General features: G+C 33.0%; 4 protein-coding genes and 1 pseudogene across 4 annotated transcripts; 2 read left to right on the top strand and 3 right to left on the bottom strand.

The window, feature by feature from the left end:
• Positions 1-422: 422 nt before the first annotated feature.
• On the bottom strand, positions 423-4,785 carry LOC149895381 (uncharacterized). The gene is made up of 4 exons (XM_090118986.1): positions 4,362-4,785; positions 3,032-3,199; positions 1,948-2,005; positions 423-1,478 (listed from the first exon to the last, which is right to left on the bottom strand). The coding sequence occupies exons 1-4, from the start codon at positions 4,410-4,412 to the stop codon at positions 1,294-1,296; spliced, it is 462 nt and encodes a 153-aa protein (XP_089975112.1). The 5' UTR covers positions 4,413-4,785; the 3' UTR covers positions 423-1,293.
• Positions 4,786-12,126: 7,341 nt separating this feature from the next.
• On the bottom strand, positions 12,127-14,147 carry LOC149895380 (zinc finger protein 711-like; annotated as a pseudogene).
• A 274-nt stretch (positions 14,148-14,421) lies between these two features.
• On the top strand, positions 14,422-18,929 carry LOC149895379 (uncharacterized). Its single transcript, XM_090119025.1, has 2 exons — positions 14,422-14,763; positions 18,271-18,929. The coding sequence occupies exons 1-2, from the start codon at positions 14,666-14,668 to the stop codon at positions 18,647-18,649; spliced, it is 477 nt and encodes a 158-aa protein (XP_089975151.1). The 5' UTR covers positions 14,422-14,665; the 3' UTR covers positions 18,650-18,929.
• Positions 18,930-24,070: 5,141 nt separating this feature from the next.
• On the top strand, positions 24,071-25,354 carry LOC149895378 (uncharacterized). The gene is made up of 2 exons (XM_090118798.1): positions 24,071-24,546; positions 25,176-25,354. The coding sequence occupies exons 1-2, from the start codon at positions 24,238-24,240 to the stop codon at positions 25,317-25,319; spliced, it is 453 nt and encodes a 150-aa protein (XP_089974924.1). The 5' UTR covers positions 24,071-24,237; the 3' UTR covers positions 25,320-25,354.
• A 1,496-nt stretch (positions 25,355-26,850) lies between these two features.
• LOC149895377 (protein LLP homolog) lies at positions 26,851-27,385 on the bottom strand. Its single transcript, XM_090118890.1, has one exon. It carries the CDS (start codon positions 27,291-27,293, stop codon positions 26,871-26,873), a length of 423 nt encoding a protein of 140 aa, XP_089975016.1. The 5' UTR covers positions 27,294-27,385; the 3' UTR covers positions 26,851-26,870.
• Between the last annotated feature and the right edge of the window lie 457 nt (positions 27,386-27,842).

The following is a 27,842-nucleotide window of genomic DNA, read 5'->3' as shown; positions in this document are numbered from 1 at the left end:
TATATATGTGAATATCCTGCCTTACAACATCATATTACCTATATTTAAAAAAAAATGAGCGTGTGTGCCGAGCACCCGTGTCAGAAGTGAAACTTTTTTCGCAAGATTCCAAGATACCACAATCGACGCGACCTTGAAATTTGACCTCAGCACACCCAAAGAAGTACTTCAATAATATTAATACACTACTAGCGGTCCGCCCGTGGTACATATTTTGCAATAAAAGGTAGCCTATGTTCTTTCTCAGGGTGTAAAGACTAAAGATTGTCTGTGCCGTGCCAAATTCCATCAAAATCGGTCCAGTAGTTTATGCGTGAAAACCATACATACATACATAATTACAAACCTTTCCTCTTTATAATAGAAGTATAGATACAGTGAAACACAAACAAGAAAGTTAGGGTTTTAATAAAACAAATACATTTTTAAAATGCCTGTATTTACAAATTACAATTATAACCTTACATATTATTTACAACAATATACTAATAAAATTATGATCAATGCGAAAACCTTACATGTGCATTTTAATATTAAAAAGCTGTTTTAAATTGTTTGGGGCCCCAAAACTTTATAAGGCCCTGCTTAATTTTTAGAAAAATGAATTGACAGCATCATACATCAGAAACAATGTAATTCAAGTTAAAGTGATAATTAAAATATAATAAAAGGATGAGAATGATTTTCTTACTATTATTAACCCATTGACCACCGAGCGGCCCGATCGGGCCGAGACACAATAGATTTTCTATTGTGTCTGTGATCCGAGGACTGATGGATTAAAATGAAAATTATATAACTTAGTATACAAGAATAAATATGTATAGCATTCTTAACGCAATAGTAACAAGTTTCATATGAATGTTTACTGTTAATATATTATTATGAACTGTGTAAAGGCCCTATCTATAGGCCTCTTCAATCATTACAATAGTTATAAATGCACTATAACTTTTTAATCAAAGCTTACAACAAATCTTCAACTCATAATTAAAATTTAAGGGCCTTTATGTAACCCATTCAGTAAGTATAAATTCTTTGAAAACAACAATTCCTTATATCAGTGCCTACACGAAGTAGGGCCTCAAAAATACAGTAGAGTTACGTTTCCACCAATAATATGCGAGGAATGTGTTTGTAAAGAACCAATCATATCGCTTCATTTAGTTTGAAGCATTAAGCGTTTGAAGCTATACTATTGGTTATTTACAAACACATTCCTCGCCACACATCCTCGCACATTATTAGTGTAAAAGTATTGGGGCCCCAAACCAGGGCCCCAAACTAGGGCCTCTAACCGTCAGCCGGCGGTTGCCAGGTAACTGCGCGCATTTTCCTGTTAATCTCTAACAAAATAAGTTGACATCTCGCTATTTGTGACGGCCGTAACTGAGGCGTAGGGTCTCTAGTTCGTTCAGTTTGTTGCGGGGACCTTTTGGCCCTGCGTAGGGCCCTGCGGCGACGGGCCCTGGCTGTTGCTGTAAAAAACATATTTTAATTTAATATAAACATTATTTTTATTAAAATTGTTTAATTGATTTTAAAGACTCACTCATTATACATAATACTAATTCCGATGTTTGTAACGAGTCATGGTATATTTACAAAAATTAAACATTCTTTTATTTTAGCTTGCTGACTGTTGTACTTACAATAATTTAAAACTAATAAGAAAATATAAAAGGAAAAATTTCAATGAAAAATCATTGATTATCTATACTAATATTATAAAGCTGAAGAGTTTGTTTGTATGTTTATTTGTTTGAACGCGCTAATCTCAGGAACTACTGGTCCGATTTGAAAAATTCTTTCGGTGTTAGATACTTAGATAGCCCATTTATCGAGGAAGGCTATAGGCTATATATATCATCACGCTAAGACCAACAGGAGCGGATCAATACGGGTGAAACCACGGAGCACAGCTAGTTTATAATAATAATGTCTCACCTGATTCATTTTTATCCTTGTTTTTAAATTCATCGTCGAGCGAACGTTTCTTCGGCGACTGAAATAAAAAAGAAACAATTATTACAATTACAAGCTACTTATTAATTTAAATAAGTAAAAAATGATTAATAACTAAGGCCCCGGAATCACAGACACAATAGAAAATCTATTGTGTCGTGGCCCGATCGGGCCGTTCGGGGCTCAATGGGTTAATTAAAACTAAAAAACACGCTTAAATTCGTGAAATTTTTGTATGTGTCACCGATCCTTGATAAGTGTACAATGTTTCATACTACATATTTCAATCGCGGATGTTTGCACTCGGAATTTGGATATAATCTATTTCCTATGAACCTATACCAAATTCATCAAAATCGGTCCAGCAGTTTAGGTATGAACACATACATTTTTTAAATAAGTTTTAAATTCTGTTCCTTGTGCCAATTAACAATGTCTTACACCTAATCTTGTGTGTAAATAAGCGTATAAAACAAAGTCGCTTTCTCTGTACTATTGTTTGCTTAATTCTTTAAAACCACGGAACAGATTTTAATGCGGTTTTTTTAATAGATAGAGTGAGTCAAGAGGAATGTTTTAGTATATAATTTATTGGACAAAGCGGGCGAAGCCGCGGGCGGTAAGCTAGTTAAATATATACTGTGACTGCACAGTAAGCATATATTTGCCAGCACGTACTGACCATCTTTTAGCGTTGTGGGGGAAGCTTGTACATATAAAAATTTACTAAAATAATGCACAAATTGTCCCTACTACGCCACTTTTTGTCCAAATATTTTGCCAGCACTATACCAGTTTTCGACCGCCTCCTTGGTACAGTGGTTGACGCGTGAGCGTAGAACTGAGGGGTCCTGGGCTCGATTCCCGGTGGAGACGAAGAAAAAAAAATGTCTTGGTCAGGCAGGACACAGAAGGCTGATCAACTACTTGTCCCTAAAGAAAATCGATCAGTGAAACAGATGTATGAATAATGCATCTGCCCCTTACCCCACTATGGGGACACGGGACTTCACTTATACCAGTTTTAATAAAAATATCGAACAAAATATAATGTTTGTCACCATACCTTCCGTTTCTGTTTCTGATAATGTTGCGCATCATAAAACTGTGGCTGCGCTCGTTTGATCCTCCCCGTTCGTCGTCTTATATCCTCTACAGCTGGTAGCGAGTCCGCTCCTCGACGAGCTGCGAAAAACGTATGCCCGCACTTACAAGACTTTGATGCAACTGCCACCTGTAATATTTAATTAAAAGATGAAAAAAAACCGGCCATGTCCGAGTCAGACTCGCGCACAAACGGTTCCGTAATATACAAGTAAATATTCTGTGAAAATTTGAAGTGTCTACCTTTTAATGTGATAGAAATTGAGCAAATAATAGGAAAAAAACATGTTTACTGTATGAGGAGTGAGGACCCTCCCTTAATAATATTTTTTTAATTTTTAATATTTGTTGTTATAGCAGCAACAGAAATACATCATTTGTGAAAATTTCAGCTATCTAGCTATCACAGTTTATGAGATATAGCCTGGAGACACACCGACAGACAGATGGCGTAGTAATATCCTGTTTTGCTCTTTGTAACCTTAAAAAGTGCAAATATTAACTAGAAAATACAACTGCAATATAAATGTTTCATTGCCTGAACACATATAAGACTACTAATTTTATTATTAACATTACAAACTATCTGAATCTCATGGTTTTACACGCGTAAATGAATTTTTCCTTTTAACCCTAAACTTCCTAATCCTTAATCTTCTTTCTTATATATAAAAATGAATCGCAAAATGTGTTGGTAAGCGCATAACTCGAGAACGGCTGAACCGATTTCGATAATTCTTTTTTTATTATATTCCTTGAAGTACGAGGATGGTTCTTATGTAGAGAAAACGTAAATATGAACCACGGGCGAAGCCGGGGCGGACTGCTAGTTTTACATAATTATTATGGGAATAGGATGTCCGACAGGCTTTTAGAAATATTTTTAAATATCATATTGATACAAGTAAGAATGCATTTGCAATATGGGATAGTATTTTGTTTTTTAAATATGATCCTTAGGTAATTAAAATCCTTTATTTTTTATAATATAGTTAATTTATTAGCCAAATGATTTAATTAATTATCTATTTCATTAGTTAATTACATTTTCATATCATTGCTTATATCGTGATTGCAATATATATTATGTTTATGTTGCTACTTGCTTATCTACAAAAAATTGTTTTTTTATAAAATTCATGTTTTTAAATATATGTTTTAAAAATGTTAATTCCATGTCGATCCAAGCGATAATTATTATTATTACTTGAAGTCATAAATTAACAAGCATCAGGGAATAAAAAAGTGAATTTCTCAATTTCTCATCACACACACATTGTAAAAAATATTACCTGTAATTCGCATTTGGGGCAGCTTTTTGCTATCATCTTATTTTTACCCATTTTCGCCTCCACATAATACGTTTTTATATTAATGATTTCAATTATTAAACTATATTGTGCATTCCTTTTCAGTTTTATGTGAACAGTAAAAAACTATAAGTTATATAAAATGAGATTTACTGATTTCAAAGGATTTTCTGAAAAAGTAAAACACAAGGGCCAAGGCCAAATAAATCAGATTGTGACCAATCTGTGGTGACCAATGAAATGATTAGCAGTGTTGCCAACTTTTTTTTTTCGAATTCGAACCCACATATTGAAGCCTCGTGGCCTTAGCTCGTGGCTCACCAGAAATCCACTAAAGTAATCGGTCTTTAAAACCACCAGAAAAAACACTAAAAAATATCCAGAGACGTAAATATTGAGTGCCCGTTGGCGAATTTTTTGCGAGTTATTTGTAAATAACAACAATTTTGAACTAAGTCTTTTACTGTCCTCACCTTTCTGTCGACTACTTCGACAAATTCGATATTATCCTTGACCAATTCGTTCCTCTTTATGATCACACCATTTTAATGGGTGACTTTAACACCTGTCTCCTAAAATCCGATGCTCGCTCGCATAAACTATCATCCATTGTCAATTCCTTTAATTTACATATACTCCCTCTTAATCCTACGCATTTCTTCCCAAATTGTGCTCCTTCCCTCTTAGACCTAATCCTAGTTTCCTCTCCTGAAAAAATCTCAAAGTTTGGACAGTGTCCTGCGGAGGGATTTTCCTATCATGATCTTATTTTTGTTTCCTATAAGCTCCGACCTCCCAAACCTAAACGAAAGACAATCCTGCAGCGCAATTTTAGTGGTATTGATGCAGATCGTCTCCTTGATGATGCGTCCGAGATTAAGTGGTCTGTAGTTTTTGAGGCTCAAGACATCGACGAAAAGGTTGACCTCTTCAACGCACTTATAATAGAGCTCTATGATAGGCACGCTCCACTAAAACCAATAAAAATAAAGCACCGGCCTGCTCCATGGTTAACTCCAGAAATTAAAACGCTGTTAACTGCCAAAGCCAATGCCAAATCCAAACTGCGATCTGACAACAGTGACGCGCTTCGAGAAAAGTTCAAAAGAATTCGAAATCGCTGTAATACATTATGTAGAGATGCACAAAGACGCCACATTCACAAATCAGTCGAGAACGGCGACTCTGCCAAAGTCTGGAAATTCCTCAAATCCCTTGGTATTGGTAAATCCTCACATAATCCCATATCGTCATGCGTAAATTTAGATGGCCTGAATACGCATTTCTCCTCTCATGTGCAAAACTTCGATGCTGATGTTAAAAAGCGAACTTTAAATAAAATTTCCACAAATCCTAATCCTACACATCCTCCGTTCATTTTTAATCAATTTTCTGATTGTGATGTAAAGAAGAACGTACTATCAATAACTTCTAAAGCAGTTGGCAGTGACTGCATTAGCCGTAATATGATCATCCCAATCCTTGATATCATTCTTCCTGTGATAACTCATATCCTAAATTTCTCCGTTAGTTCACATACATTTCCCAGTGCATGGAAGTATGCACACATTATACCTCTTCCAAAACTTTCAAAACCTGCCTCGTTTTCCGATTATCGACCTATTTCCATTCTTCCTTTCCTATCTAAAGTTTTGGAGCGCTTAGTGCAACAGCAGTTAAGTGCCTTCCTTAACAAACATGATCTCTTGAATCCTTTCCAATCCGGCTTCCGTCCCGGTCATAGCACGGTTACTGCTCTTATTAAAGTCACTGACGACATTCGCTTACACATGGATCAAAAACAACTAACGTTGCTAACATCTCTGGATTTTAGTAATGCGTTTAATACAGTTGACCATGACATCCTTCTTAGCATGTTACGTTCTCTTAACATATCTCCAACAGATATTGATTGGTTTCGTAGTTATCTACAGGGACGTCAGCAACGCATCCAAGTTGATAATACTCTTTCTTCTTGGGCTAATGTTACTGCTGGTGTTCCACAAGGTGGTGTGCTTTCCCCTCTTCTTTTTAGTATATTTATAAATTCAATATCCCAGAACATCACTTCTCTCTATCATATGTATGCAGATGACTTTCAAATTTATTGCCACGCAGCGATCGATGATTTGCCGAATGCTGTGACCACAATGGACAACGACATTTCCACTGTTGTCAGATGGAGTTTCAATCATGGCCTAAACGTGAATCCCAATAAGACACAAATTATTGTTTGTGGTACGAAATATTTCGTATCCAAGATAGATTGGACTTCTCTGCCAAAAGTTGTAGTTGATGGGGTTGCAATACCATATCGCAACGAAATAAAGTGTTTAGGGATTTGGATCGATTCATGCTTAACTTGGAATAATCAAATAAAGGAAGTGCGTAAAAAGGTTTTCGCTGCTGCTAGTTCTATTCGCCGGCTACGCAACTTTCTGCCAATACCAACTAAAATTGCGCTCGTTCAAACACTCCTTTTACCTATTATAGATTATGCCGACGCGTGCTATCCTGACCTCTTTGAATACCACCTTGACTGCCTTGAGCGCCTTCAAAATTTTTGCATAAGATTTGTGTTTGGCTTGCGCAAATACGATCACGTCTCCGAATTTCGTTCTAAGCTCAAATGGCTTCCCATTCGACTTCGCCGAAATACTCATATCCTTCACCTCCTGTACTGTGTTCTGTTTGATCCGAAAACACCGCAATATTTAAAAGAGAGATTTGAGTTCCTTGTGTCTAATTTACACCCAATTCGATCATCAAATAAGTCTCGTCTGGTCGTACCGGGGCATGTAAATCATATTTTTAATTCTTCCTTTACTGTGCGTGCCATCAGGCTATGGAATGATCTACCATTAGACATAAGAGAAGCTCAATCTCTACTCACATTCAAAACACTGCTGAAGCGATTTTACCTGTCCAAGTCATGAACTCTGATCTACCTGTTTCATTTAAGTTAAATATTGTTGTATTGGTGCTGTCACCGTATGTGTCTGTTTTTCAACTAGTAAGTAGCTCATTTCTATGTGTATGTATATATGTATATGTATGTATGTATGTGTATATATGTATGTATATAATAGGGATGTATATATGTACTTTGTATTTATATTATTTTATCTACGTATACTAATTTTATGTATGTATGTATGTGTATGTAGGTTTATGTAAGTATATGTATGTAGGTATATTATGGATGTATATATGTTCGCTGTGTTTATACTATTTTATTTATGTATTTTAAACTATAAATGCACCTCTTGCCCATAAACTAATACTTACACTGTTTTTCCTTGACCACCAGGTTGTCTGGAAGAGATCGCTGTCTTAGCGATAAGACCGCCTGTTGTGCTCAACTGTGTCTAGTTATTTTATATATTTACTTTTGTAATTTTTATTTATTGGTGCACAATAAAGTATTTTTGTTTGTTTGTTTGTTTGTTGTTTAAGTAATTTTTATTTTATTACACATTTAAAGATCATCTTCAGAAGAATCTGCTTCTTCTAGAGTTTCAGTATGTGAAGAATAGATTTCTGTGAAAGAAATTTTTGTGTGTATTGTGGTTTGGGCATATTTAATGTAAAACCATATTACTTCACAAAATTAATTAAAATACGACAAGCTAGAAGCTACCGGCGTTGCCAATACCGACTGACAATTATTGTTTTTGTACACAAATACAGAATAAACATATTATAACCTTTTGAATCAAATCATACTTTATATCAATAGTAATAAAGTCTATAATCAAAAATATTCAAGAAATAGACAAACAATTTTGAATTTGAATGTCGTACCTCACCACTAAAGCGTCTTATTCACGGTCAATCCCCGACGTACGTCGGCTCAAGGCCGCGGTGCTGGATGTATCCTACTGACGATCGTGCGCGCATCAAGCATGACTAGGGTTGCCAACTTTTATTTGAAGAAATAGAGTATATCTGATTTTAAAGGAGGTAAATAAAGAGTAAATAAATATTTAAAAAAATGTATTTTTTTGTACTTTTTGCAGTAACTAAGAGTTTTTCATTATTTTTAAATGAATTATATGAATCCAAACATTCCAAATCTAAATTTATATATTTCAAGAGCTCATTTTTAATTAATTTTTAATGAAGCTCGGTTTCTCTCTTCCCGCCACTTCACATTCATGACCGAAAAGACTCTTTCAGTAAATGCTAAAGTGGCGGGAACAGAGAGTATATAGCTAATCATTTTTTTTAAACAAACAAATTCGTCAAGATATTTTTTTTTTAATAAATTGCCATTTTTCTGCAGTGGACTTTTGCATAAAATCTGTGTTATTCAACAATTCGCCTTGGAGTTCTTTTAAAATAATAACTTCTGAATATAAACTGTCCATGTGTACAAGGTTGATCCAAAAGTAATGATAATTGGGATTTCCTGTGTACATAAAAACCAAAAATAACCGTTTCTTGCTTGCTCATGAACTCACTAAGTTATCACAAAAAAATCATATCAATAGGCCACGTTTCCAAGTATTTACATTAATTTCTGTTGGCAACACTAATCTGCTGTACGTCCGCGCTATTCACTGTCCATCTGCACGACGTTCGCGGTGGTGGGGGTGCTTGCTGGATGAAAAGTTGGTCGTGCACATCCAGCAAGATAATAATAATAATTATTGACGTACGTCAACGCTATTCACTGTCGTTTTGCGTCGTGCATCGTGTATGACCTTGGCGGGACGTACGTCAAGATGGACCGTAAATAAGACGCTTTATTGAACCTCAGAGCAATAAACCTATAGAGTACTTGTATCGAGCGTATACAATTTACATATATTTGTTTCTCTCTATCTAAAGAAAACGTCGTATGAAAGAATGAGATAGCTATAGACTACAAGCTACGTTTCAACATAGTCATGGCACCATTTTTACTATAGGTACGTATTTAGATAGATAGAAGGTGATAGTGATGGGATGTGCTTCAATCGATAAAATCGTGAATGCATTTTGCATTTACGGAATTACGGTTTCGTGAAATAATAAATAATAAAAAAAAAAACAAAATTAATCATTAATTTCAGTTGAATACATTATTTGTTTAATCCTACGAATATAATAAATGCGAAATTATGCGAGAATGGATAACTTTCTCTTTCACTGCTGAACCGATTACAATGAAATTTTGTACATACACACATAGGATAGGTTTTATACCGGAAATCCCACGTGAACGGGAACTGTGCGGGATTTTCTTTAAAAACGCGGGCGGAAAGCTAGTATATTTTAAAATAAATTTTAAAACTTGAAATGTACCTAACTAATTTAAAATAAAGATGGAAATGATGATAAAGTTAAAGGAGTGAGGAGAAAGGCACAGTCAGCATGAATTTTAAGTTCATAAAAGGACAGTCTTAAAGAAAACATTTTCCTTACATCCTACTAATAAAGCGAAAGTTTGTGAGGGAGTTTGGGAGTTTGTAAGAGTTTGTTACTCTTTCACGCGAATACTACTAAACCGATTACAATGAAATTTGGAAAAATTACTTTTGATCCCGTAAATCCCACAGGAATGGGAACTATGCGGGTTTTTCTTTGAAAACGCATGTATATTAAGTATGTATTTCAATAGTAGTTTCTCATCTATGAGAACTGTCATTTAATCAACCGTTTAATTTTCACATAGTTACACATTAAAAGTAAATGTGTAAAAAAATTTCCAAATAAAAATTCACTCACACACAAATGTATTTATTATCTAAAGGAACAAAAAAAAATCGTAAGCGTAAGATTGCACAATTCTTCTAGAGTATCCATCTTGATAACACGCAGGCTCGAAATGCAGTGAACACAATCTAGCAAATTTCGACGGCGTCCAATCTACACGTCTCATGTTTTATACCCATTTTTTATTTAGCTCTGGAAATCTAAAACAAAATGAATTTATTAATAATCTAAAACAAACTAACAAACTAAACAGATAAATCAAATAAAACAACCACGTGGTATTTTTTATTTTCCTGCTGTAGAAAATTTACATCTATTATTAATTGCAACAACAACTACATATAAATCTGATATAAGAAACAAAATAAATAAATCAACGTTAATATGAAATAGATTTTTGTCATTAATCGATAATATACGCTAGATGTGTTACAACACTACGGTGGTAAACAAAATGCCAAACGTGATAATATTGTGACATTTTTTAAAAATTATTTAATTCTTTTGTATTCCACAACCCCATAAAGTGGGTAAATGTTACAGTTACAACATAATCTTATAAAAAAGCGCTTGATAAAACCTTCAAATAGGGTTAGAACATAAATATTTACCAATTTGCTGAAAATCACTTACCGATGGAAAGATATTTTTTCATTGTTTTCATCCAAAACTCCCATTCGACTAGTAATAGCCGGTAGCTAAACATACAATAGTCATTTTAGCACACTGACAAATAAAAATAAACACTATACACTTTATATTTTCTAAATATTTCGTTAAAAACACTTGACGCACTGAGCCCACCAGCTGGTTGGAAAACAAACTGACTGCCGGCGCGCTACGTTTGAAGACAGTGTAGATACTCTATCGCTATCTCAATCTGACTTATGCTGTTATTGACTAAGAGTAAGTAGATTAGAAAATATGTATTTTGTTCTGTCTCAATATAAGAACTCTATAGGTTTATTCCTCTGAGAATTGAACTCATCTAAACCACTAGGAAAATCCACTAGCCACTAAAACGTGACTAAAACCAATATTTGTCCGCTAAATGGGGGAGCTAAACCACCAGATCTAGTGGAAATTCCACTGAGTTGGCAACACTGATTGATTAGGCTTGTTGAAAAAATATCGATACATCGATATTATTTTTTCAATATATCGATATTTTTGAGCGATATTTAATAGTTCGATATATCGATGTATCGATATAAAATTCTTAGTATCGAAAAGGTATAAAAACCGATATTTTTTTCAGACCAATAAACATTTATAAGTTTTAAGATTAAAAAATCCCAAAAAGAAAATACTTTTTTTATACTAACATCTTTTAATGCCTCCTCTACACTACTCGCGAAGTTGAACGAGGTTAGACGAATAGAATAATGTAGAGAGGCAGTTCGGCTTACTTCGTCCAACTTTACCTCGCCTCGGCCGACTTCCGTTTGCTGTCGGTTTTTGCGCCCGAGTCAAAGGGTACGAAGTTACCCCGAAGTGCGTTCTGAATATGAACGTATGCGCTCGACGCATACGAGTATACGAGTGTGTAGTGTAGCACCGCGGACTTCAGTCAACTTCGGCCGAGTACTTCGACGAGGAACTTCGCGAGTAGTATAGAGGAGGCATAACAAATTATATTTTATGTATTTTTTGTTTTTGGTCGACTTGATTTGCTGTTTTATAGTTTGGTTTTTAAGTTGGCAAGTCTGTTAGTCAATTTCAATTTCAACTGCCCGTCCGTATTATTAACTCGACTGACATAAATATTATAACCTCAAAACGCGCGTATTTCTGTACTTGAGTACCCGTAGAAATGTAAGATGATTGAATTAGATTAGACCAAATATATAAATTTTTAGAGCACGAATATTCTTTGTCAAATCATACCGATATATCGATATTTTTTAATAAAAATATCAATATCGATATTTTCAAAAAACATCGATACGATATATATCGATACTTTATTGCATTTCCGACATCTCTACTGCGAGCGCTCGCGGCGGGAACGTCGTGTTGTTCCCACCTGTGCCTACTGTTCCCACTTGGTTGTTCACACTCTATAGATAGTATATAATATACTCTAAGGACGCAACACAAAATTAAAAAAAAAAGTAGTCTAAGAGCTGTGTGCATGTTCACGTCATTAGAAAATTTGGACATGAGGAATGGCCGATTGCTTTTACCAAGCCTAAAATAAACCAGTCCTTCCGCGAAGAGATTGTGTATCAGGATTTGACTATAATATATTATATGTAGAGAATTCGCATTTTTAAGTTATAAAAATAAAATACCCAAAAGAATAAGTAGACAGAGAGGGTTGCAAATAAAACAGTGTAATAGTGTTTTACAATAATTTAATATTCCAATAACTAAATATCATATCATTAAGATACTATAAATAATTCCTTATTACTCAAAATCATTGAGAATTTTCTTGTCTAGCTGAATTTCGATACTACTCTTATTTTCACTTGCTGTAGGTACCTATATCTCCCTTACTGGATAACAAAGTTTCAGAATGCTTCATCCTCACATGATCCCTTTTAGCTTTATTTGTGAAATATTTCAAGTGACAGTATGGACACTGAAATATTTTCCCATCCATATGAAGCTCTTGATGTTTCAACAATCTATCTTTATCTTTTACAAATACAAAACAGATGTTACAGCATAACTGCCCACTTTTATGCCTGTTCTCATGGCTATTCATTGATTTAGATATGTGAGTTTTGTATGGACACAATTTGCAAGTATATCTATGTTCAGAATGTTTTGTGAACCTGTGATTTGTTAGTTCACCGTTATTATAACCTGACCAACCGCAAACATCGCACGTAAAATCTTTGCGGCCAGCATGCCTACTCATGTGGCGTTTAAGACCAAGCTTCCGGAGAGAAATCTTGCATACAGGACATTGTATTATTGGGTCTTCGTGAACTTGGGCTATGTGCTTCTTGAACTGATACTTGTCTCGAAATATTTTCTCACATTTGTTGCACTTTTCCTGTCCTTGTGACGAAATATTATGCTTGTTATCCTGGTGGAACACTAATGACGACATTTTCTTAAAACTATGGGGACAATATGTAGCATGTGTAGTGTTGCTCGTTAGTGTGGTTGCGGACATGTCTTACCATACTGAATGATATCTTTGTTGTATATGAACATACCTTACATGTAAATACTCTATTTTTACCAACACCTTCTATGTGTATCCATTTCTCATCAATTCTATGGCAAATTTTCTGAGACTTATGCCTGTTCAATGATGTCAATGTTTTAAAAATCTTTTTACAGTTTGGACAAATCAGTTTACTTGGCAAGTGCACTTTTTTCCAATGTTCTGCCATTTTAAATTTGCTTTTAAATACTTCTCCACAGTCATCACATTCAAATCTAGTCACTTCACATTTCTTCTTAGCCTGATGCCTGTGCAAGGTGTTTGCTGCTTTAGAAACAACATTACCTTTGTTGCAAGTTAAAACCTCACCCTCATTAGATGATGGACATTCAGTTATACATTCATAAGTATCATATTCTAAGACATTAGAATTAAGCAAGGGTTTTATATCTATCATTGGTTCATTGTTACTATTATAATTTTCCGACAATTCATTGTCATTACTTTCTTCTTTGAAAATGCATACTGTAATATCATTTTTTGGTAGGCCGTAATCTTCTCTTAATTTATTATCAGATTGTATACATTTCTCTCTAAAATTAACTGCAGTCTCAAATTCGTCATAACATTTCAAACACATAGAGAAAGGGAAGCCATCATTCTCTTTTATTTCAATATTTGTTATGGAATTTATGTATTTAAATACTCTTAGACCTTTAAAAGTATCTTTAAGTGATACTTTATACTTTACTTCTAAAGATTCTAAGCAGATACGGCAGATATTATCCATAGTACAATATTTTATAGTAAATTATTGTAGTATACTTCTCAAATTAGAAGAAGTTCAGGCTCGCCGGTATAATTATCCACGATTTGAAACTTGGTGATTTTTCTGAGAAAAGTTCATTTATTTGGAGTGTACAATTATTGGTTCTAAAATTTCAAGTTGCGGTCAATGATGCTGTCACTTGTCAAGAGTGACACAATAAAGAGCCCATTCACAGTACGATTTATTCCTGCAGAATTTTGCAATTGTTGTAGTCAAGAATTTGTTGAATAAAATTTATTTTTGTGCTATAGCATAATTTTTTTTTAACTGAGGCTTCAAGATACAAAAAAAAAATGTTGTATAATAACTCAAGTTTAGCTTATTCACAAATGTCATATTTTTAATACTAGCAATAAATTTTGAAGAAAGTATCGATGGATTAATCAAGTTTGGTATCAACATCGAGTTAACAAAATAATATTCCAATTATTATTATTTTTTTAACTTTCTTACAGTGGAATAGTGAATAAATCGATAAGAATTTACTGACGCAATTCGCCATAAATAAAAATCCATTCGAAGCAATAAAAATTGAACATTACTAACAAATCGTGAATTTATTAATTAAAATATGTTATTACAGAACGTAAAAATGAATAGAAGTTTGCAATTGTGTACAATTTCTACAGTGTTATGACTGAACAATCAGAAGATAAGAATACAGAAACTATTTCAAATGATATACCAAAAATTGAAATGCCTCCACCTACATCGACTAAAGTCGTGAAAAGGTTTTATAATATTTATTTAATTTTTTTTCAGCCAATAGAATCATTTTTTTTTTAATAGATAACGCTCAGTCAGATAAATATTATTACCTACATTATCAAGTTGTTAGTAGGTATAATAATTTAACTACGTATTAAAATAAAATACCGGTAATAACACAGTTATGTAAATAGTCTATAGGCGACAATAATAATTATTGTAGGTATTTTGTTTCGGTCATGATTCATGATGATTATTTACGTTCTTATCGCATCAAATAATAAATACAAATTTTTACCGGAAGGAAGTTAGCGCGGAAAGTTTATTTTTTTTAATTATTAATATTTCAGAAAATTGCTCCTTAAATGCTCCATCAGAATCTGTAATTGCTCCACTTCTATAATTATTAGTTTATTTATAATTAATTTTTAAAAAAATCCAAATACTGAAAACTTGATTTCCCTATAGAATGAAAAATATTCACTTTTCATAGAAAATTTTTTTGCAAAAAAATTGCTCCCGATTTGCTCTATCAATTACAAAAAAAAATTATTTAATTTTGATAATTTTTACAATAGTTGACTGAAAATGTTTGCATAGTAAACTATAACTGCGCTGTGACGTCATCAATTATTGTCGTTGCGACGCATAAGGGCCATATTTACATGTATCAGCACTGCAGCGATATCTGTAGACCTTAATGTTTATGTTTTCTTATTTATATTATTTACTAGATTTCCGCCCGCGGCTTCGCCCGCGCAGTCAAAGAAAAACCCGCATAGTTCCCGTTCCCGTGGGATTTCCGGGATTGCGTCATTTTCTCGAGATAGCCTTCCTTTCTCGGGTATCCAAATATCTCCATACATAATTTCATGAAAATTGGTTCAGTAGTTTAGGCGTGATTGAGTAACAGACAGAGTTACTTTCGCATTTATAATATTAGTATGGATAGTGATTGAGTCAACAATTGAATAACAAGTGTAAGTACTATTTTATTCAATAATAATGAATAATTAATACATATTTCTACTGTCAATCATCATCAAAGTATTAAATTGGTATTAATAATTATTGAATTTGAATTTCTGTTTACTATAAGAAAAATATTAATATGCACTTTTTATTTCAGGGTGTGAAGGGATTCAGTCAAGGAGTTTTAAATTATTGAAGAGTGGTAATTATTTAGAAGTAGGGTTCGCGAAAAAAATTGAGCCCTACTTTTATAATATAATCACCGGAAAATTTTTCACTAGAGTATAAATAATTCTTTATATTTATATAAAGAATTATTTTTGACAATAGGTTTTACATAAAAATTTTACTTATTACATAAATTAATTATTGAGTTTCATCTAGCAAAAGTTGAAAGAAACAGATATTATTATGTATTTAAAATCATTCTTATCATAGGTATGTTTATAAACATTTCCCTACCCATCCCTAAACTCGCATATTACGTTTATTCGTATTATTAAAACTTCAAGTAATTTTTAATTAATTTGTGTTTCAGTCGCTTGTTTCATCTTTCGGTGTCAAGTTGCTATCGTTTGCGGGAACTATGCGGGTTTTCCTTTGAAAACGCGGGCGAAGCCGCGGGCGGAAATCTAGTAAATTATATATAGAAGAAAACATAAATATTAAGGTCTACAGATATCGCTGCAGTGCTGATACATGTAAATATGGCCCTTATGCGTCGCAACGACAATAATTGATGACGTCACAGCGCAGTTATAGTTTACTATGCAAACATTTTCAGTCAACTATTGTAAAAATTATCAAAATTAAATATATTTTTTTTGTAATTGATAGAGCAAATCGGGAGCAATTTTTTTGCAAAAAATTTTTTATGAAAAGTGAACATTTTTCATTCTATAGGGAAATCAAGTTTTCAGTATTTGGATTTTTTAAAAAATTAATTATAAATAAACTAATAATTATAGAAGTGGAGCAATTACAGATTCTGATGGAGCATTTAAGGAGCAATTTTTTGAGATATTAATAATTAAAAAAAATAAACTTTCCGCGCTAACTTCCTTCCGGTCAAATTTTTTGTTTGTAGTCAGATGATTTCCATTAGAATTAGAATGTATGCGACATAGACATTGGCATAAGGGTGCTCATACACTAGTACATTATAAAACCGGTTACTCACCTACGTATGCAGCAGGGGCAATATTGGATTTGTACCCTAAATTGGCTCCTTAATTGTGATGTGTATAGGCATGCAGGGGCAATTTAGAGAACATCTGAAATTGCTCCGACCGCCGATCAACCGAGATTGTTCCAATATTGCCCCTGCGGTAGATACGTGATTAGCTGGCTTAAAAGATCATCGAACTCTCTAATGTGAGTATTTGCCTTTACATTTGGAAGCATTTGCCGTTTTTACACTGTGTTCGACGTTTTGTTACAGTCTTAGGGTGCATTTACACAATCACAGTATAGCGACGCGAATAACGAACGCGCATCGTAAAGAATGCTCTCGCTACTTGTCTTGAGACTCGCGTATTCTTGTTAAGAGCGATTTTTCGGACATAATCTAAGGGAAGATTAATGTGTAGACAGTGGTTTGCGTTGACACTTTTTAAATTATTTTTTTTGATAATTAAAAAAAAACTTTTTAAATTAATGTTTGGTCGAGTCAAGAGGTGAATAGCGATCACGAAGCTGTAATTGCACCATGAAGGAATCTACCCACTACAACGTATCATACTGTAATTGTAATATACGGCTTTTATAGTGGGCTTAGTAGAGCATAACATGTTGCTTTCCGATTCTGATACTGTTAGGGTCATAATATAAGTTGTACTGGGTAGAGAACATTAGGCCTATAATTGTCTGCACTCTTTTATTAATTGATGATAAGGCAGACAGCTTCGCGAAGTAATTGCTGTGCGAAGTAGCTCAATCTGTGTGGTCTCCTCCGAGGTAAAGGGTGGCACATGCGTACTACTATAACGATATTTACCCTCGACCTTAGAATACATGTATAAACGTACGTAGAAGCGGTATATGCGAGCAAATTATCAGTTAAAGCCGTTCGCATTAGATAAAGATTACTATCTTACTTATATTTAAACTATTAGCCGAAAAGAGTTAGTAACATATCCGACTAAACTCATCCAAGCTAAATTAACTGACTTCAAACGGAATGTGTTTTTACGCGTAGGTAATATGCCGTTTCTACCTCAGTATATATGAATGTATTCTAACTTTCTAAGCCCTCGACCACCTAAAGCGATTCTATGCAATTTAACTAAGAAAATGATCGGCTCTGCGCCAAATGACGTCATAGCTGTTAATTAAAACCAACTAGAGAGCTAAGTTAAGTAGTTAACGTTTGTATTCAAATTTCATTTAGGTAAGAGAAGAATGTAACCGTAAAATCGTAATTTCAAATTACATTTAGGCACATTGTGGCGGTAGTCCTTTTCTTAGATCGCTTCTTATCTAACCTTCTTCGAAACAAATGCGTTCTATACTTGTGAGAATATTTTGATGTGGCAACACCTAACACCTTACTTCCACAGACTTATTGCAGACAAACATGCATGCGTAGCGTGTAACCAAGCCTTCGCCCAACTGAGAAGACTAAAATACCACATCCGATCCAACCACTACAACCTCAAATCGAAGATACCGATCTTCTTGAAGAAAAACGTCAACGACGTTTGGTTCGAAAGAGTTTCGAATACAGATAATATAGCGGAAATGACAAAGGTCACAGAGTATAAATTGTTAGTTCGGAAAACAGAATTCAATGAGACAATAGTTAATGATGATACAGAAGATGTTGATGTTTCGGATTTATATCCTATTGAATATAAAAAAGAGAAGATAGAATGCAATGAATGTCATATAGTTATAACGAGGAAGGATTATAAAAAGCACTTTAAAAAGAATCACTAATGAAATAAGCCTAGAATTCGTATAATTATACATAAAGGAATACTGAAGACTCAAAGGGGAATCACAAGAATAACTTTACGATCGAAAAGATGACTAAATAATAGTCTTTTAACTTATGCAGTTACATAACATAATAACTAACAAATTCAATCGGGATACCAGATGAAACTGCACTAAATAATATCACAATCGTTTTATGAAAGTATTTAGATATTTATTTGATAATTTTAATAAAAATACGTTATCATAACCAAAAATTTCTGAGGAGTAAAAGTGACAAAGAGCGTGTATGCCGAGTACACGTGTCAGAAGTGAAACTTCTTTGGCAAGATTCAAATATACCAAAACTCTCGTATACTCTCAACGCGCCTAGGTTTCACTTGGTTTCACTTAAAAATACGATCTCATGTAATTTTAAAGAAATGAAAGAGACAGGAAGTAAAGAATATTTGCTGCCTCTTTTATTTCTTATAATTTATCTACTAACGTAAAATGTTTGTTGTTTATTAAGTAAGCATTAAATTTTAATAATGTAGCGTCAGTATTGGAAATGATTATTGGAAAATTAATGGCTTAAATAAATTGCTCAATGTAAGCGAAAGTATTATTAACATTGTAGAAATTATTATACCAAAACGTCACATTAAGACTTAAGAGCAATATTGTTTATATATGCGTAAAATGTTATTATGAAGGGTAGTCATGAAAATGTAGTTCCAAAAATATTGGCTATTTATCTACTAAGTAGAGAATTCTTTAAGATTATACATAGAATAGGAAAGTGAGTTCCTAGATATATAGAGAGACTAGGAAGATTGCGGTATCCTATCTCTATTGAGTTCATTATGTTATTTCCCAGAGCAAGCGAAAGGGCAGGTGGGCCACATCAGTCGCGGAAGAATTCCAACAAATACCCGCGGCCCCATCATTAAAGCGGCTCGACGGAACACAGTGGGGTTTTAGTCGGTAAGAATCCGACATAACCCACGGCTCCTTCCCCGGGGGCCGTGGGTATCTTTGGAAGATTTCCCCACTATAAAAAAAAAAAAAAAAAAAAAAAAGGTGGGCCACATCACACCTGATGATAAGGGGTCACATAATAACTCGTAACACTGGTGGTGTCACAGGCAATGATATTATGTATAAGTAAAAAGGTGTAGATAGGTTACCAACACAACATTCGATCGTCAAAAACGGCACACTAAGAGCGTATACGCACTATGCGGGTAGCCGTCCGGCTGACCGCAATCACAATTATGTACGTAATATTCATTTCTATGCGCACTGTGCGGTCTGCGGTAGCCGCATCGCAGTGCGCATAGAAATGAATATTAATTAATTAGAATACGCATACACGATTAGACGTCAAAGTGAGATGGCATGATTCAATAGTCGTGAGTGAAAACGAGACAGCTGAATTAAAATTATTTAGCCACATTTCGACGTGCACTGCCCGAGTGCTAATAGCATATTTACACGTTTTTACTTGTTATATCACTAGTGATTTGTCGGCTATTTAATGACAATAATCATTCATCATTTTGGATAGATTTGACTGTTGCATGAGTAGCGTGAAATAGATAGGATACCGCGGACTTCTGTCTCGTTATAAACGTAGGTTTCCAGGCTTAAAGGCTAAGAGTGTATGGTCCCTCTACACGATGGGCAGCGTTGGGCGAGTAGAGGCTATCACTATTAATGGTATATAATTAATAAAGTATATAGGGCTTAAATGTCTATGATAGCCGTCATTGTAGATATTTTTACATAATCGCCGTAATGGCGGCAAACATCAACGATCATTAATTGTTGGGCCAACACTGCCCATTGTGTAGAGGGGCCATTACAGCTTATATTTTGTGTATATAAACATACACAATAAATTTTGCAATTGCATATCATATATTTGTAATTAATGCACCTGTATGTACGTAATTGAAAATACCTTTTGTACATTTTTTTAATAAAAATATGATCATGTAGGGTCGGTTTAAAACGGACTTTAAAATATTATCAAATAATATTGATTATTTTAGTTACTTATAATATAATTTATAATTATTTTTATAACCCATGACAAGAAATTATAAACGGTTCATTTACATTAAACGGTCGAATGCTCGTTCTAACCCCACTATGTCGAATTCATTTAGCGTAAACAGGAAAAAATCTAATACTGAACAACACTGAATACGAGACGTTTACACCAAAAGATCTCGAAAGAATGCTCTTGCTCTAGCTCGTTTAATGTAAGTGCACACAAAAACTTTTTTTCTGTCATTCGCACTTGCCAGTTTTATTCAAACTTTTGTGGCGGTTATTAACCATTGACTGTTAAATTATTTTAATTAAAAGCTTAATAAGCTGATGTGATTCTTAAATTACATTATTATTATATATTATACAGTATTATTATTATAAGCAATTATTTTATTTGTCTTCACTGTGTCAATATATCACTTTTTAATTGAATAAAGGGTTTTAAAAATATATTAAGGTCTTTTATTTCTCTCCTACCAATATATTCTAGTAGCATACCGAGTAATAAGAAGCCTAAGTGAATCTCCAGACTATAATTTCTATCTCTGTAATATTTTTTTTCCAAAATGATCGATTAAACATCGATTAAAGGTCGTCAATAAATGTCCAAGCAGCGTTGTAATAAACATTCAAATTTGCACCTTATTTCATTGCGATAATGTTCAAAGTTTATCGCATAACTCATTAGAGAACTCTGCCTTATATAGGCGTAGGCAGAGTTTTGCTGCAGACAATTGCGAGTGTAGTTATTTATTGTACGTCAATTTTCATTTTGCAAGAAATAAGACTTTAGTCTTTATAACGACACGCCTTTGCTTTAATATGCGATTGTGGCTGTTTGTTTGTACTGTTGACTTTGTTTAAAGAATACTCAAATGAAAATAAAACAAACTATAGAGTAGTGGGGTGAGTAAAAATAAAATTCAATATTGTTATCTATACAATTTAATGTAAACATAAAATATTTACGATGCAATATAATTTAATGTAAAAATGTGTAAAACAGCTTGTATTTCTCTAAGTAAGTTTATAATATTCTTATTCGTGATGTTGCTGGCTTTACTAAATAAATAATATTATTAGTAAATTCATGTTTAACTTATAGAAGCATACAAATAATGATTTGTAACCTGTGTTTGTAACACAATTCTTTGTCTTTAAATCTTTTTGACACATGCCTTTGTTGATAAGATTTTCAGTGGGAGCCATTAAAAGTTGATCCAACAAAGTATTTTTAATTTTCAGGATTAATTTCCCTGTATTATATGATCCTGGATATATCGCTAGTATCTACGCAAAATGATACTCTAAAAATTGACAAATTCATTGAAAAAGTCCTGCTATCAAGTAAATTTAATAAAGTGGCTGAAATGATCGCTGAGAAAACAATAGAAGGAATAATGAAATTGCAAAATAATGCGTTTAACAAAAATAACACTCAAAAAACAGAAACTGCAAATCAAAATAACGATGTCAATAAAATACGCAGAGATAGTTTTACATTAATTAGTAAAGAGCATGAAAATAATGTTAATTCTAATTCCTTTAGCGATTTGACATTACAATATAAGAAACTTATTGGAAATATCAAAAAAGGTCCTGCAAAATTAGAAATTTGGAATGAAAATGAAACTACACCAGAGACCAAAGACAATTTTGCGTATTCCATAGCAAAAACAGAAGATAATCTTGTTATAGATGTAACTGCAAAAGATGATAATCCAGAAATAACAATGAATGAAACAGAAGAAAAGCAAAACGATTCCGATGAAAGTGACAGCGGTGACGTCATAGAAGATGAAGAATCACATGAAGCCAAAAAAATACCAGTAAAAGAAATTCTGCAAACTGACGCAACGACACCTGAAGATATATTTTCTAGCAAGCAAAAGGATCTACATGGAAAAAAGACAGTAAGAGAAGAAGGGGATAAAATGTTTGTTTTTCAATCTTCCTCCGAATACGAGGAGTATCATGAAAAAGTGAATGATGTTTTAAAAAGCGGACGTTGATTTGTAAATATAAAAAATTAATGATTTATTTTTTAAACGAGTTATCATCATAAGTACAGAAATATAGCGATTAGCGTCCTCTGCAATCGGTAGCTCAAAAAAAGCAAAATTACATTAAATCTACGATAAAGTTAAGATTTTTAAAGAAACACACATTGCACTAGTTCCAATTTCATTTCGATTTTATTACAAAAACTACGACCAGTATCGATAAATCATCATCAGGTATATAAATTAATCCTATCCCACTAATATTATAAATGCGAGTTTGTGAGGATGGATGTGTATGTGTATGTTTGTTACTCTTTCACGCAAATACTACTGAACCGATTACAATGTAATTTAGCACACATATAGAGTACATATAGAGTACACACATATATAGCACACATAAAAGTAGACAATTATTATAAAGGAAACTTACTTGTGTGCTTAGCTAACACACTTCTAACGCAGTAATACCACATCCCCTTCCATTTCCTTGTGAACGTCAGCAATGCAATATACAATGAAGACAGCGCCGTAATAAGCTTGATTATGTATTTCATTTGTATATACCGAAACAAACAATAAAAAAGTAATATACCTACTGTAATTGTCTTCTACTTTCCCTGTTGACAAATCCAATCCCTAAGGTTGCAGAACGGTGCATGGTAGATGCAATATATTGTTACGTACGAACATAGTAACGTCAAAAATAACTAGATTTCATGTTAAAATCAAGACATCTCTCCATTGACTGCACCAAAGAGAATACAAATATAAAGACTGCGCAAATTGAATAATTATGAGTGGGAGCCGATAAGAATGGTGACAAGAGGGTAGTAAATAATCTTAATACATATATATAAATCTCGTGTCACAATGTTTGTCCTCAATGGACTCCTAAACCACTTAACCGATTATAATAAAATTCGCATACCATGTGTAGTTCGATCCAACTTGAGAGATAGGATAGTTTAAACATGTAGGTACCACGGGCAAAGCCGGGGCGGACCACTAGTAATTGCTATAAACTTAAATTGACCAATAAACCCATTAGAAGACAAAAATGAATAAAATATTTACAATTTATTTCAGTAGATAATTTTTGATCACATAAATATTATATTTGATTCATATTACACTTATATTAAAAAAAAGTCATCATAAAATAATCTGTAGGTACATAACGACTTTCCAAAAAAAATTAATAAATATTCAACTGATGTTGTACATCTTGTACATCAACATGGTTGTAAATTAAAGTTATTAAAGAGCTATTTTTTAATTACCACCTAATTACGTCTAGCGTCATGGTAAAAAGTCCCAATTTTGTTAAAACGATCCTAACTATATTCCAAAAGACATGTAGTTCACAATGGTAGTTCATTCAAATATCACTCAATAATATGACGTAAACAATTTTTTGTTGACCCACACTTTTGAATTTTCGTGCGACCTGCAAAGTTTTTAATATTTTTATGAATTGAATATTAAATATTAACGATCTATTAGTTTAAAGTGTTCAGTGTCACCAATTTATAAATTTAAAAAATGTCGATTCCGTTATTGCGACGTCCAAAACAAGTTGAAAAGAACGTTGAAAAGAACAATAACACTATTTCTATAGAAACAGAAGATTACATGATACTAACTTTGAAGAACGGTAAAAAACTCGTTGTATCATCCGACTCCTATCACGGGATCATAACTTGTAGTAATATTTATAAATGTGTGATTTGTAACGACGAATTTAATTTGGCTAAAGTTGACAAGGAAAATCATAAGAGATCTCATAATCACAAGCAATTGATGATCTTGTACCCACATAAAGAGGATTTTGCTGAGAATTTAATACGCCAGGTACATTTTTTTCTTGTAAAGCATATAACTTTTTGTAGTCTGTTGCACAAAACTCGAAAACTTTTCATATGAAAAAATATAGTTTTTTTGAGTAGGAACTTTTGAACTACCTAAGTTCAAAAGTTCCGATCGCATTACTGGATTTTTTTCAGTATGATTTCTTTCTTTGTGTACTATCTATATTCATGAAAAGCAGCCAAAACTTGAGTTTAACCAAAATTTGATTTTATTTAATATAAGTACTTACAAATTTTTTCTGCTTTAGTTGGTTAATTTTAATTTTCTTCAGTTTTTTTCACCTAGTAGCTTGCCACTTTATTGCCCAGAAATAAAAAACTATTACATGATTTATACTTGTTATAATGCCTTGTCCCATACATTAAATATGAATATATAAAAAAGCTAATAATATGTAAGTAGTTATAGATTTTTTCATAGATCTGTATCAATATGTTTGTATGTTGCCTGGAAGAGATCACTCTTTAGTGATAAGGTCGCCCTCTGTGCTAGTTTAGCTATAAGTTTTTGTTTTAAGTAATTTGTATTATAAACTAGCCTAATAAAGTGTAATAAATAAAATAAAATATATTACATTTTATCACTTTCTTATAATATGCCTATTTTTACAGATAGAAAGTGACATATGCTATTGCACTATATGCAATGTGGTTGTACCAACGCGCACCTTGATGAGACATCTCTCAGCAGAGGGACATATAGCAGAACTGAAGAAAGCCAAACTTAGATCGTTTACATACCAACCGTTAGAATGAGTTGTGCGGGACGCAACTACATCTTTTACGGTTTCTGAATTGAGTATTTGATGTTAAGAACGTCTACTTAATCGCTACTTAAATGTGTTCCTGTACTAGTTTTGCGCCCATGGCTTCACCCGCTTAATCTAAAACCTAAAAAATTAATAAAACGTACACCTTGAATTACTATCTATTAAAAAAAAATAGCATCAATATTGTGTAGTTTTAAGATCTTAGTATACATAGACATTAGGACAGATGCAAGAAGCGACTGCTTTATACTATGTCACTATGTGATACAGGCTTTCATAAACTCAATTCAGAAACTGTGTTCGTTATAATATAAATAATGGTGCTTAATAAGTATCTTCTTTAGTTATAAATATTAGTATAATTTCATCATTTTACTCCAATGTTTTGTTGTACTTGAAATTAGGAGAGAAACGGACAAAAACTTATGTGAGATGATAATAATAAAATACATGCATTTCTCCGCAACTCGATGTCAAGTGCTTATTTTGCACGAGAGGGAGGTGGGGGAAACCAGCTAAAACTGGAACCACCCAAGCTTCTAATGTGAGATGATATTCAAAATTTAACTTCAGCTCAAACTCTATTGCTTTGAAAATATTTATAAATGTTAAAAAAAAAAATATTAATAACTTACTTTTATAAGAAATCAAATTTTGTTTAAATCAGTTGAGAAGTTTACTATTTTTTGCAATTTATTATTACGTTCAGGATATGCTTAAAGAACTAATGTAAAGTATTTCATATTAAAAAAAAAAAAAAAATTATCTTCCCATTTCCCATTAAAGACTGAATAAAAATTAATTAAATATTGTTGTAAAAGATTCAAATCATATTAATGTAAGCATAATTGTTACTATATCTAGTTTTTGTGTAAGGGCGGCCATACACGGACCGCTTCAAGCAGTTGAGATTGATGGCTTGAAGCCGCGACCCCGCAGTGAACTATAGACATTCATTCACTGCCGTACACAGACTGCTCGAGCTGATACGACCACTTCAAGCTGTCAACTACGCGGTTTGTAACGACAGCTCGAGCAGTCAACGACCGACTGCTCGAGCAGTCTGTGTACATCGCCCTGCCGTTAACTGCTCGAGCTGCCCGTATACGGCCTCTCTAAAGAGGGGAACTTGTTTGTAAGAAATGATTTTAAATAAGTAAGAATATGAGATCTAACTTTAGTGAGAAGAGATCAAGGATGATTAAAAGATTGTTATAGCTTAAAATCTATTTGTTATTATTTCAACTTGTAATACCAAGAAACAAAATAAAAATATATTCTTTCAAAATTATCTGTTGTAGTTTTTATTCTATCTATTGTATCAAACCTTCAAGGCAATATTATAAATTACCACATGATTTTGAGCTCAATCATAAATCATAATCTTATGGAATAAGATGTGTTTGTAAATTATTAAATAAAATAATTACCATTATTTACAATGCATAACCATACAACTAAGCAAAATTATGCATTTTTTTCTTGCAAATTTAATGTTTATAAATAAAAATCAAGAATTTCTAAAACTATCATTTATTTATTTACGCTTTTTAGTTTTCCTTTTCAACTTTTTCTTGCTGTTCGTTAGTTTCGCGATTTTTCTCTTATGAAGCCACACAGGATACTGTCCGTTTTGATCTTTCAATGTTTTTGTGCTGAATACTCGTTTTTCACCTTTTTCATCGGCAACCTCAACCTTTTCGTCATCCGAACTCATTTCGACGTCTGGGTCTTCCTCGGGTTCCGGTTCCTTTTTATTTTTTTTCTTCTTGTCTTTTTTCAACTGAGCAGCATCGAAATATATTACTTGGTCAGATTCCATAACCTCATTTTCTGTAACTTTTTCTTCCTCTTTAACACCAAGCATTTTCTTCAATCTGGCTAATTCTTTCACTGCGTAACGTTCGCGTTTGATCGCACGGCATTTTCGCTTCCATTTACTGCGTATAGATTTTGCCATGGTGTTTACAATTTAGTTTTATTAGGATCTTGGAAAATAACACTCGTGTTTATCAAAACGCATGTTCAAAAGAAAACATCAAAGTTTGGCAACGTCAAAATCAAAGTCCACGTGAAAGTGACAGGGCTAAATTATTGCCATAAAAAATCCCTGTTCGAATAAATACAGATAAAACATTAAAGAAATACCTTACAAATACATTTAATTATTTTATCAAAAATAACGTCAAATTGATTTAAGAGTTATCGAAATTCGAAAAATAATAACAACTCCATTTGGAACGGAATAAACATTTATACTTTTTTAACAATTATTGTTAATTTAAACATAAGTAATGTATAATTTCTTGTATTACTTTAATTATTTAATTAATACGATTATTTTCTCCTGTATATCTCATAATATGTCAATTTTAACCATTTAAGATACATAAGTCACCATTTATTACAGCACACATTTGTTAATTTGTTCACAAAACATGATGTAAAATTTTTTTTCAAATAAAAAACGAAAGGGCGAGTCTCTGCTACTACGCAAGCGTAAAAAAAC

Source organism: Colias eurytheme, chromosome 31 (genome assembly GCF_061535395.1).
Source record: "Colias eurytheme isolate Ceu_HAF_F1 chromosome 31, ilColEury1 Martin Lab GWU primary, whole genome shotgun sequence".
Lineage (NCBI taxonomy): Eukaryota > Metazoa > Arthropoda > Insecta > Lepidoptera > Pieridae > Colias > Colias eurytheme.
The sequence above is the reverse complement of the archived record's forward strand: the minus strand, read 5'-3'. Positions and strand labels throughout refer to the sequence as shown.

Excerpts from the sequence above, each read along its gene's own strand:
- LOC149895377 (XM_090118890.1), bottom strand. The coding sequence starts at position 27,293 with ATGGCAAAATCTATACGCAGTAAATGGAAGCGAAAATGCCGTGCGATC.
- LOC149895381 (XM_090118986.1), bottom strand. The coding sequence starts at position 4,412 with ATGGGTAAAAATAAGATGATAGCAAAAAGCTGCCCCAAATGCGAATTA. Across the intron at positions 2,006-3,031 it reads ATCAGAAACAGAAACGGAAG|TCGCCGAAGAAACGTTCGCT; the intron begins GTATGGTGACAA and ends TTTTTATTTCAG. Across the intron at positions 1,479-1,947 it reads CAAGGATAAAAATGAATCAG|CAACAGCCAGGGCCCGTCGC; the intron begins GTGAGACATTAT and ends TGTTTTTTACAG.
- LOC149895378 (XM_090118798.1), top strand. The coding sequence starts at position 24,238 with ATGTCGATTCCGTTATTGCGACGTCCAAAACAAGTTGAAAAGAACGTT. Across the intron at positions 24,547-25,175 it reads CTGAGAATTTAATACGCCAG|ATAGAAAGTGACATATGCTA; the intron begins GTACATTTTTTT and ends CTATTTTTACAG.
- LOC149895379 (XM_090119025.1), top strand. The coding sequence starts at position 14,666 with ATGACTGAACAATCAGAAGATAAGAATACAGAAACTATTTCAAATGAT. Across the intron at positions 14,764-18,270 it reads TCGACTAAAGTCGTGAAAAG|ACTTATTGCAGACAAACATG; the intron begins GTTTTATAATAT and ends TTACTTCCACAG.